The sequence below is a fragment of the Muscardinus avellanarius genome (genome assembly GCF_963383645.1).
Source record: "Muscardinus avellanarius genome assembly, chromosome: 9".
Lineage (NCBI taxonomy): Eukaryota > Metazoa > Chordata > Mammalia > Rodentia > Gliridae > Muscardinus > Muscardinus avellanarius.
The window spans coordinates 54,542,069-54,554,665 of NC_137795.1; the positions used below are offsets into that span (position 1 = coordinate 54,542,069).

Below are 12,597 nucleotides of genomic sequence, written 5' to 3' on the forward strand. Positions count from 1 at the left end.
ATTTAAAACTTTGTAATTAAAGTAAATCATCATTTAGCAAAAAGTTGTTCTGGTTATATTTCTTGGAAGAAAATGAATTTTTAATTGCCTGACAGTCCAAAAAAGACTAAAGTTTCTCTGACCATCATAAAATAAATATAAATAATAAAGTCAAGTCCCCTAAAGGAAGAAGAAAAATGAGTCATTTAAAACTATGTGCCATAATGGGGTACTGAAGTACAGAATAGGAAATAATCTTCCATGCATTTCACTAAAATTTAGAATAGCTTCCATATCTTAGGTTAAGGAGAATTATTTCCCTATTTTCTCTTTTTCTGCCAGGCTTGGTGTTCACTTTTAACTGATGAACCACTAAAACCATTTCTTATTGAAATGAAAACTTGTAGGCTACCTTTCACGATTGCCTTCACGAGTGCCTTTCACGATTTGTTGTGTATGACCTTAGGGAACACCTAGAGTTTCTTAGGGGTATGTCCTAAGAGAATAGAATTCCCCCTGAAACTCCCAACTGGCCTACAGAATTATGATTTGGCATTCTACATTGTTTCACTTGAATAAGGTCTTACTAAAAGAAAAAAAAATAACTGAACTTACTACCTAAAGAAAATATCCCAAGTGTTAAGAATATTATAAAGGTAAATTTCAACTACAGAATTAAATCTTACTATTAAAGTGAGAGAAAAATAAATAAGGACAAACAACAATGAAACATCAACAAATCAAAGGAAACACAGCACATATTAGCTCAATGGCAAGAAGTAAAAACAAATAAATGAATAAATGAAATAAATAAATTAGGAAGTGATATTAAGAATAAAATTTCTAGTTTATGAAATCATGAAAGATAGGGGAGTGAAAAATAGCCTTGCTGCAAGTGGGGAAACAGCTGAGACAGCAAGGTCTGGAGCCCATCAGTACCAGGCTCCATTCTGTTCCTCCTTCTTAGTAAGGTGCCCTCTCTGAACGTCTCCATTTCCACACCTTCCCTTTGCTTTTATCAACATGTGCTTAGATAATCACTTAACTTATGTTTTTTGGTCTTCATCTCTTCCCCATTATAATATTTCTCATATATACTGACATGTAAATTTTTATTACACATTTTCTATTAGTATTTTTATTACTCTGAAATATTTAGTTATGTTATATTATATAGGAGCTAATATCCATATTCCTGCATCCAAGACTTAATTTTAATTTAGTCTCAACCTGTCTCCCAAAGCTAACTCCTTATTCATTATTCATTTGTTCACTGAATTCCATATCTTTCCTTATACCACTTCTTTCGGAAACATCTTCCACCCTTTCTCTCTGTGTTTATCCTCAAATTATTTCCTATCTATGTTATTCTTTGTGAATTGTTTGTCAAAATTTCCTCTAAATTTAGTGGGAGATACATCTAAGCCTGCTTTGTTCCCTGTCTGACACTTTTGAAAATAATTTATATAGTGCTAATACTGTCTATGTGGCATTTATTATCTTTTCTAAATTACTTTTGATATTGCTTAAAGCATAGCTTTTACTTTGGCCTACACTAAAAAATACATTATGACAATACAATATGCAAATACAGAAATACAGAACTAAAAATGATAATAAACTATATATTTGTGTTATATTTTCCTAGGTGAAATTCTTTGAAGTTAATTTTATAAATGATAAAGTCTGACTGAGAGTATGACAAATATTTCTCTATAATAATTATTTGGAAATTATTGATTAAGAGAAAAAACTGCATTCGATTATGAAACTTAAAGACAAACCTTCAGATTTCTGGGGAAATCTGTTGTAGTTAAAAGATATTCAACAAGTATAAAGTAACTGAAGCACAAACATTGACATGAACAAGGTATCAGACCATTTTCAAAGTACAGAATTCTATAGCTATGATTAGATTTCATAAAATATAATCTATGCACATGCATTATGCTATAACATTGCATTTTTCCTTTATTGTTCTGTGTATATTATAAAAAATCTATTTATAATTTCAATAGATCAGTGATGAAAATGACCAAAAAATATGGTGGAATGAGAACTTTTTAAAAACTTTCATACCTGAATTTCTCCTGTAATTGGATGAGAGACAACCTTTGTTGAATCAGTAGGCTGCAAAATTAAAGATAATATATTATATTGATGGTTAAAATAGTCATAGAATTTATCATTTCAGCTTTCTTCTGAAATTACTTTCCATTTGGTCAGAGCACACTGCCTAGAAAATATATTTTATCCATTTGGCTGCTTCAGCTTAATAGTGTATACATATACTTCTCAATACATATTTAATTTTATAGACACATAAATCTATTTTTCATTTTTCTAAGGTACTTTTAAAGTTAAAAGTTTATATCAGCAATGTTTCAATTACCTACTAAAATGAACACTTTGGGTTTAAAGTACTTTATTCATGTATTTCTAGGTATTAAGATCTACATAGTAATGAGAAAGTTTCTTTTTAAAGAATTTCATAGGAGCACAGCACAGGACGTACAATGAAACCCCTCCTCGTGCTTTTTAGGTGCTCAGTTCCTTCTTGCTCCCTTCTAGAAAACAGCACCCAAGTGACCACTTTCTACTGGTGAAGAAATCTTCACTGAAATTTTATCCGTTTCAGATAAGGTGTTATTTCCTTAGCCAGTTATTTATGCATGTAAAGAAACTGATTTGGTAAGCTAATTCATTCAACTGAATAAATGTCTGCTTGTTAATTTTTACATTTACATAAAATATTTATATAAAAGTAGAGATGATGTCTCTGGCCTCAAATCTACAAAAGAGTAACATGATGATAGTTCATTATGTTTTTATACTTCCCTAATGATTAGTGATATTTAACATGTTTTATATACCTGGCCATTTGTATGTCTTCCTTTAAGAAATATATATTAAGGTCTATTGTCCATCTTTAATTAAGTTAATCATTTTGCTATTGAGTTTTTTAAGAGTTCCTTATATATTCTAAATATCAATCATTTGTCACATGTTTTGCAGATATTTTTCTCCTATTCTGTAGGTTGTTTCTGCACTCTGTTGGTTTATTCCTTTGCTGTGCAGAAGCTTTTTAGTTTGACTTAATTCGATTTATATATTTTTGGAACGATAGTAGGTATTGAAGCCCAGGAGCTTTCTACCTCTGAACTACACTCCTAACCCTTTATATTTTTTTTATTTTGAAACAGGGTCTCACTAAGTTGCTGAGCGGTAGATTGTGCATTGGGGATCATGTCTAAAATATCTGTGCTTTAGGTAATGTCCTGAAGAGTTTATTGTATATTTAAATGATTATAAGTAATGAAATGAATATAACTATTAGCTCATGAATAATACTCTAAATGATTGCTTCTGAGTAATATAGATAAAATATAAATCTAAATTACTTAAATAAATATTTAAGCTATATAAACTGCACAGAATTATTTTACTTGTTTTATTTGTTATTTGAGACAGGGCCTTGCACACATAAAAATGATAAATAGGCAATCATTCTTCTCTTTAATGTGTTAGCATTGACTGACTATAATTCCTTAATTAAGAATATACATATATATACAAAATAAATATATCTGATTAGTCTTACTACCAGTAGAATTAGTTAATCACTATATAAGTACTATCCAATAGATAATACTGAGTCATATAAATAATTTAAAATATTGTAGTAGTCACACTAAAAATGTAAACATAAACACTGAAATAATTTTAATTACATTTCATATAAACCAATTGATCAAAATATTAAATTTTATTGCTGATGCTTTAATCCACATCATTTATTTGTTTTGACACTGTTCTATACAAGTCATGCAAGTATATGCTTATCAGGATATGGAGAAAGTAAGAAGTGGTTCTTAGCTCTTGTAGAGTTTGTAGCCCATTTGGGAAAATAAAACGAGCAAATGAGTTACTACAATTAAGACATGTAAGTTGTCTTAAGAGATATGTTAAGCATATCTCTTAAGAAGGGAGGGAGGAAGAGAGGGAGGAGGAAGAGAGGGAAGAAGGGAGAGAAGGAGGAAGGTAGGTTGGTTAACTTCCAATGCTAGGGAAGATTACAATATGTAAACACTTGATGGAGGAAGGCTTTCTGTCATTTTTGCTTAAAGCCCACCACTATCTCTTCATCCCTTGCAGAATACAGTGGAAGAGCCAGGAACAACATATAATATTCTCCAATTTTATAACATTTAAACTTCTACTTTGTTTCTTACTCCTACATATTTTATAGACCTAGTTCTAGCCAATTTTCTGTTTCTGAGGGTTTTTTTTTCCATGCAGCACTCTCTACTTGGAATGTTGGTTGGTTCATTAAACACCAGCTTTCCTCATCTCGTTTTCCAGGTGTCTTCACTCTACTTCTTCCTGACTACCAACATTACACCTTCACTGAATTTGACAGATCTTTTTTCTAATTCTTCATCTGTAATTAGATCAGCACTTCTCAAACTTCAGAGAACATCATACCTATTTGGAAAACTTACTAAAACCCAGGTGACTTTTCAGTTATAGCAGGCTAAAGAGAAGGTAAAAATTTTTATTTCTAATAAGTTCCCTGATCTGATGCTGCTGGACTGGGAGTGTGCTTTACCACCAGTGGTCTGTAATGATATGGAAGAATGGGACATGTCTATGTATATCTTGGGTATAGACCATGACTCTTATAATTTACTAAATGAAAAATGTAAAACACAGGAATGAGGCTGGGCATGGTGGTGCATGCTTGTAATCCTCACGCTTGGGAGGTGGAGCCAGGAGGATCGTGCAGGTTTAAAGTCAGACTTGCTGGCTTAAGAGACCCTGCTTCCAAATAAAAATAATATAAAATAGGTCTCGGAGTGTAGCCCAGAGGTATCAGGGCTTCCAGGAACACCAGTACCACCAAACCAAACAAAATAAAAAAAACAAAAAACAGGAATGAGTTAAAATCTGTAATAAATAGAGTACCTATTTGCAGGGATATTAGTAAAGATTTGACAACATTGTGCTCACTATGATTATCCTCCAAGGGAAACCACTTATTCCATTTAAAAGATATAAGATGGTTAGAATGGCACCTGAGGAGCAGATAGGGCAGAAGACATTCCATTCCAGGCTGTAGGAATGCCTTTTACAGAGGAGAGTGGGATGCAATCAGGCAAATCACATCTTGGCTACACTATCTGCTTTTATAAGGTTAAAAAATTAATTCTATGTTATCTTTCAATTTCCCCAAAATGTTAAAATAATTATATTGGAGGCATTTGATTCAAAATTAGGATGTACATTAAGAAAAAATGTATTCATGTGAAATTGGGGATAAAATTTAAAATGATGGTAAAGTTACTGGTTTTCCTTATTCCTCATTGTCCTAAATTTTCCTTATCTTTATGTTTTCTTTTAATTTTTATTTACTCTAAAATTGGGTTTAATGCATATCTTTTCTTTCAAAAAAAGATATAAAGCTATTTTTTATACATGAAGAAGTTCAGACTCATGTAACAACAAAGATTAACCAGAAATATAATGTATTAGACATGTTTTTATTTCTCATGAGTATTGAAATAATTTAAGAGATGTGAAATATATAATCTTTATACATCTCGATCAATTGTAGTCAGAATAAACATGTTTTTATTTCCATAGATCATTAGGCAATGAGAAATCACAAGAAAAACACTTTTTTTCCTATCTCCTGGTCTGAGATTGAGACAAAGCATAAATAACTGAACACGCCTCACCTTGCTGCTGCTGTGTTTCTTCTTGCTCACGGAGGGTGACCCGGGCTGTCCAGGACTGGGGACAGAACTGGATCCTGCTGATGTGGGACCTGAATGAACATGAGCTCCCTTCTCCACAACTGATGATAAAACCAGTGGTGACTGCTGCAGGGAAACCTTCTGGAGTTCTGCTGCCAGCTGCTTGGGATCAACCCCTGGAGATTTGGCTTTGTCCACTATGACAAAACAAAATGGTTTCACACACTTCTGTGTTCCATAGTTACTTAATACCATGTAACTTATTTAAATTCTGGGTGACAAAGACAAAATATACTTATTAAAACTAAGCTAAACTTTCAACAATAAATTAACCTAATTACACCTTTAGATGTCGATTCCTGAGGAAGGCCAGATGGCCCAGAGAAGAGTGACATAATGCTAAACTACAGAGGAAAACTGAAGTTCCCATTACATCTTCAGAAAAATGTTTTAAATTCTTTATATATAAGAATCTACAAATAACATGATATCCTATTTTATCCATTGGAACACATTTGTATGATTGGATACCTTTCCTTCAGTAAATTGTACATACCTCTTTCTGTAGAAAGGAAATGTCACACAGTATATTTACATTAATAGATGTGTTAAAATTCCTATAGGAGTTGGTCCATTCTGATTAGTGCAATAACCCCAACTCTAGAATTGTCGATTAGGAAGTAAGAATAGAATTGTAGCATAGGAAGTCCTCCATTAAAATTAAATAAAGAAAAAAGTGATAGTTTTAGTTCTACAATTGATCTGATAAATGTGCAGGCTGTTTGTTATCTATGAGTTTCCCTTTTCATCACATACTTATGGAATTACATGTTGATTTTTATTCATTACTAAAGACAACGAAAAGGTTTAAGAATAAGTGTTTTGAATCCCACATAGGATTGGAAATGTAGTTCAGGTGTAGAGCACTTGTTTAGCATGCATAAGCCTTGGGTTCAATCTCTAGCACCACAAAAAAGGAAGACCTAGTTATGTTGGAAAGAAATAGATATTAGTACACATGTGAGCATGTACACACACACACACAGACACACACACACACACACACACACACACACACACACACACACACAATAAAAAGGAAACAGCTCCATGGATTCCTTTCACAAGATGCCTTTATAGCCAAAGAATTAAGAATGTGAATGTATATAGAAAGGACTTAATGTGAATTTCTTATCAAATTTAACATGAAAATATGTTTCTAAAGAATGCTAAAAATGTATTTACAAGTGTTTTTGTTTTGTTTTTATAAAAATAATAACTTTGTATCTATGCTTATGTCTGTATATTCATCTCTAGCTAAATTTGTCTCTACAACCATGTATGTATCTATATCTTTATCTATAGTTGAAATCAGATTGCTTCTACCTACCTTTTGGTGGTTCATGAAGTTCTAGGTGCTGGGGATTTTCAGAGTCTGACAGCATATTAAGATCCCTAAAGATTAAGAGAAACATTAAGAAAGAACCTGAAGAGGCCCAAGACAAAGGACGCTTTTTTTCCAACTCCCTGTTTATTTAAAAATTTTCAGTAGGTTAATGAGAAGTGGTTAATGATATAAAGCAACTTCAAGGCATGCTCACCCTTCTAACCCAATGTGTATTTGCAATGCTGTTAAAAGTCAGAGCCGATAAAAATGATTTTTAAGGTGAAATCTTTATGAATTAAATGTAAGTTCATTTTGAAATACTGCACACAACCATGACATCTGAATGGGTTCAGGCTTTCATTTATATAAAGCATGTTTCAGTAAAAGCATGAAAGGGGGAGAGCTATTGACATAATCATCTGAATTCTGTCTATGCTTTAGACTTTGATTCTGAACACAAGAAATCTATAAACCTTGTATTCACTTTATGTTCTAATTACTAAAAATCTGACTAGAAAAGGTTCCACCTTAACAATTTTAAATTAAAAGAGTCATGAATAGCCAAAAAATGGAAACAGAAAGATGGGGAAAAACTCACAGTCTTACACATATTTCTGCTTCCCCACTTTGCTGACTAATGATACTCTGCACTTCTTCGTATGTTTTAGAAGTCAAGGGAATTCCATTCCACTCCAATACTTGCATCCCTAAAAAGACAATTTTAGTATAAAATCAAATAAGCATGCACTCTCTATTGTGAGTTCATAGGGCAGAGACGATGTTTCTTTGAATTTAAAAGAAACTCAGCACACCACTGCAGGGAATATCAGTTCAAAGTTCACTGGAATGTTATGTAGATTTTATGAACTTACCTGAAGACATAAAATATACTTAAAACATGTGAAATTTGTATTTGTAAAACCTATTCAATATTATCAAACACATGCATTCTGTTCACACTGGTATAAAGAGAACATTATTGAATCTATAATGCTGGGACCAAATTTATATAGAAAACACAATCAATTAATTACAAACAGTAGTGTAATTTTCCCTTGGGAAGCAAGCTACTAGAAGAGTATTTGTAAACTTCTGTGTTCTATCATGGAATGGGAGTGGTAAAAAAATCATCAGGATTTCCTAGTGTAGCTCCCCTCCAGAAACTGTACATTGATTTTGTCCAGGTAAAGAGATTAGGTTTTGTACTGTTTTCATCACTGCATACCAGGTATTCCAGAAAATAGCAGAACTGTTACAGGAAGGGCACTGTGTGGGTCTGAGACTTCTGCAAAAGTACAAAAAGCCCTGTGCTCAGAAAGACCTCATGCCTGATATAAGACTCTGCTATTGCCATCTTGAGATTGTTAAAAATGTCTGAATGAAGAGCTCAAATTTTCATTTGTACTGAGTCTCATAAATTATGTTAGCTGGCCTTTACTGGCCAGCATATTTTTACTCTCTACCTAAAAAGATAATTCCATATAAGAAAGAAAATAGTAATATAATTATTATTTAAATATATTATATCTAGTTTCTTTGATTCATTTTATATGAGCTACCAAAATAATTTAGAGTACATATTTAGAATGACTCATGTGCTTCTAACATGTGAGTATGTGAGCTGGGAGTAATTAGATGAAATCACCCAACATGGTACCCCATGTTTGTGAACTTTATTAGCTTTACCCAAGAAAAATGTATGTATGCCACCACCGTGGTATAATTTAAATAAAAATAATAATTGTTGAACAAATAGATTTCTATATTGCTCCCCAGTGGCTTCGATGGAAAATTCTAAACATGGCATGATTGTGTCTTTAAAAGTTTTAATGACTGTGATAAACACTGGAAATCTTTTTATAAGTGTAATCAAGTAAGGGAAATGCTTTTACACTATAGTGAAATGCCAAGAAACACCCATAAAACGAACCACAGTAACACAAACAAAACTGACTCTTCTATAACTTACTCCAAGAAAACTTTCTCTTCAGATGGGCCTTAGGTTTATTCAACAATCCCAGGCTGTTGCACATATAAAGTGAGAACATTATGTAAAAGACCATGACAACACCACTGAAGAAAAATATGGTACACTAAACAGAAAAGAAAGTACTTTTTTTTAAGCCAGGAGGAAAAGTACATTTATAAATAGATGGTTCTGAATTGAAACAAATTAATGTTGTTACAATTCAGAAATTGCATTGTCACATTTTTGCAGGAGCATATCCTATGATAGTCACATATCTTCATTCTTTTTTTTCTTGAATTTTTTTGTTGAATTTTGTCAACACTTTGAAATAAATTGCAAACTGACAAAACAAAATAATCCAGTGAAATGAAAAAGCCTCTAGTCATAGAACAGAAAAATTATTTATCACTGATAATAAAATTTTTAAAAAATTATACAATTCCAGACATGGTGGCGCAAGTTTGTAATCCTAGCATTTGGGACTGAGACAGGAGGATCGTGGTTCGCAGACAGCCTCAGCAACTTAGTGAGGCCTTTTTCAACTCAGTGAGACCCTGATTCAACATAAAGAGTAAAAAATAGGCCTTGGGGTGCTTCTGGAGGTAGAATGACTCTGGGTTTCATTCCCAGTACACATACAGATAACTGGGGTTTTGCCTAGACAACTGACTGTGACCTGCATGATCTGCTCTGCCCACAACAGGCCAAGTGAACATATTTTATGCTCAGTTATTCCCAGAGTTGGTGCAATAATGCATTTCAAATGATTCTGTCTTTTTAAAATTCTGTCTTGGTGGAATTAACATGATGAAACACTACAGAAAGGGTGTCTATTGGGACAAAGTTATTTAACACTTCCCCTTTTCTTTATCTCTCCAACTTCCTACAAAGCCTGTAGGAAACATACTAAAAAGTGAAAGGAATATGCAAATTACTCCATATTTATTTCATAAATGGTTTTAGAAGTTGGGAAAAATATCATGATGCGGTTTCAAAATAATCTATTTGATATGTTCCATTAACGGAATAAAGAACGAAATTATATAATCATCTCAATGGATGTAGAAAAGGCATTTGGTTAACATTTAATATCCTATCATAATAAAAATGAGTAACAAACTAGGTACAGAGGGAATATACCTCAACATAATAAATACCATTTATAATAAACCAATTGTTAACATTATACTCCATGGGGAAAAACTGAAAGTTTTCTCTTTAAGATTTTTAAAGAGACAGGGAAGACAACTTTTAGCCATTTTTATTATTCAACATGGTACCAGAAGTTGTAGCCAGTGCTCAGGCAAGAGACAAATTGAAAAAGAGGGAGTCAAATTCTCACTGATTGCAGGTGACACGAACTTATATATAGAAAACCCTGAAGATTTCATAAGAAAGCTGTTAAATCCAGAAAAGTTGGAGGATATAAAATCAACATATGAAAATTAGTAGCACTGCTACAAGCCATTGGTGCATCATTTGAAATAGAAATCAAGAAAGCAATTTTGTTTGTAATAGCTACATTAAAAAAAAAAAAAGACTAAGGAATCAATTTACCTAAAGAGGCCTTACAGGTAAAGACCTCTAGATAGAAAATTATAAAACATTCATGAAAAAAAATTAGAAGAGGATTCAAAACATGGAAAGATATCTCATTTTCATGGATTTTAAGAATCAATATTGTTAAACTGTTCATACTAGCCAAAGCAATCTTACAGACTCAATGCAATTCCTATCTAAATATTTTTAAGAAAACTGGAGAAATAATCCTAAACTTTGTATGGAACCACAATAAAACCCAAAGAGCCAAGGTCATCTCAAACAAAAATAACAAAGCAGAAAGTGTTACTCTGACTTCAAAATATTATATATATATATATATATATATATATATATATATATATATATAATAAAATTCTATAATTCTAAATCCATACAAAAATTGTTGAAAATAATCATACTCTAAAAATTTGATAGAGTAATATTTTCTTTTAATAAATTTAAATAAAATTATTTTAAGTTTTTAAATAGCTTTTTTTTTCTTTTATAGTACTGAGTATTGAGTTTCGGGGCATTCTTCTACCAAGCTATACCCAAACCATTTTTGGACACATTTTGAGACAAGGTAACTATATATCCCAGGCTGGCCTTGGACTTGTGATCCTCTTGCCTTTGCCACCAGAGAGGCTGGAATTATAGGTATGTATCACCATGCCTGTTTTAAAATAGCTTATTATACTGACTGTTTTAGAAAGATTTCCTAGAATATAGTATGCACATACATAGTATTATTTATTACTATGAGCAAACTTTCATATGTCTTATATTTAAATTATATCAAGATGTTAAATTTTCAAGTTTAGCGTGTACAGATAAAACTTAGTGAAACCTTCTGCAACTTAGTGAGACCCTTACTTAAAATAAAGAATAAAAAATAGGGCTGGGAGTATAGCTTGGAGGTAGAATACCCATGGGTTCAATCCACCATATCTCAAAAGAAAAGAAAAATATCTCAAATTTACTAGGTTACTAAATCTCCCCCTCTACCAAAGACAATTTGCAGCTTATTCTAAAATTAAAAAAAAAAACCATCATCATAAGTTATTCTCATATGTGTTTTATAACTATGATTAATTAATTGTAATGTTTTTAAAACTGGCAAAAGCCAGTCTTTATAATATAAACTTTCAGGTTATGCTATTTCCTGATCTGTTTAACATTTGTGATTATGCTGATGAAATTATTTTTAACAGTCAAAAATCCTGCAGGTTACTGTATATCCACACATATACCAAAGCATGTGACTTTCTTTTTTGATTCATGGCAAACATAATATTTATTAATTTTTTTCTTACATTCAGTTTCTTCCTTTAAAAAAGCAACCTAGCCGGGCGTGGTGGCTCACGCTTGTAATCCCTGCGCTTGGGAGGCGGAGACAGCCTCGCTGGCTTAAGACAACCTGTTTCCAAATAAAAATACAAAATAGGTCTGGGAGTGTAGCCCAGAGGTAGAAGGGCTTCCAGGAACCCCAGTGCCACCAAAATAAATAAATAAATAAATAAATAAATAAATAAATAAATAAATAAATAAAATAAACCTAGAATTTAAATACTTTCCACCTCATCACATATAAGTCCGTATACATTATTTGTCTTTCAAATAAAACATATTACTATAGATTTTCTGATATTCATTATCTACTTTTAAACTAAAAATGATTAAGCAATTAGACTTTGAGCAATAACAACTACAGTTTGCATAAACTTGGCATAGCTTATAATATAGCTCCCATGTAGCACTTCATATTTGAGACCATGCTTCCCCTTCCAGCTACTTCACTAAAGAGAAACTACCTGTTCCTGTGAGAGCAGGATCCCTGTCTTTGCGAATTCTCTACTTGCTTAGTGTGAATGCTATCCTTATGCTACCATTAATTAGCACTGGCAGTATTTTTCCACTCTTGTCTTCAACAATGATTTCTATTCAAACTGTTAACTGTTATCATG

At 32.2% G+C, this 12,597-nt stretch overlaps 1 protein-coding gene across 2 annotated transcripts in view; it reads right to left on the reverse strand.

The window, feature by feature from the left end:
- PCLO (piccolo presynaptic cytomatrix protein) overlaps positions 1 to 12,597 on the reverse strand; it is a gene marked incomplete at both ends in the record, with an annotated part of 389,946 nt that overhangs the window by 83,293 nt on the left and 294,056 nt on the right. For both annotated transcript variants that reach the window (XM_080701058.1, XM_080701057.1), the window contains 4 exons: positions 2,059 to 2,109; positions 5,718 to 5,932; positions 7,126 to 7,190; positions 7,721 to 7,829. In XM_080701058.1, coding sequence (XP_080557184.1) covers positions 2,059 to 2,109; positions 5,718 to 5,932; positions 7,126 to 7,190; positions 7,721 to 7,829 — 440 coding nt within the window. The remainder of the gene's footprint in view (positions 1 to 2,058; positions 2,110 to 5,717; positions 5,933 to 7,125; positions 7,191 to 7,720; positions 7,830 to 12,597) is intronic.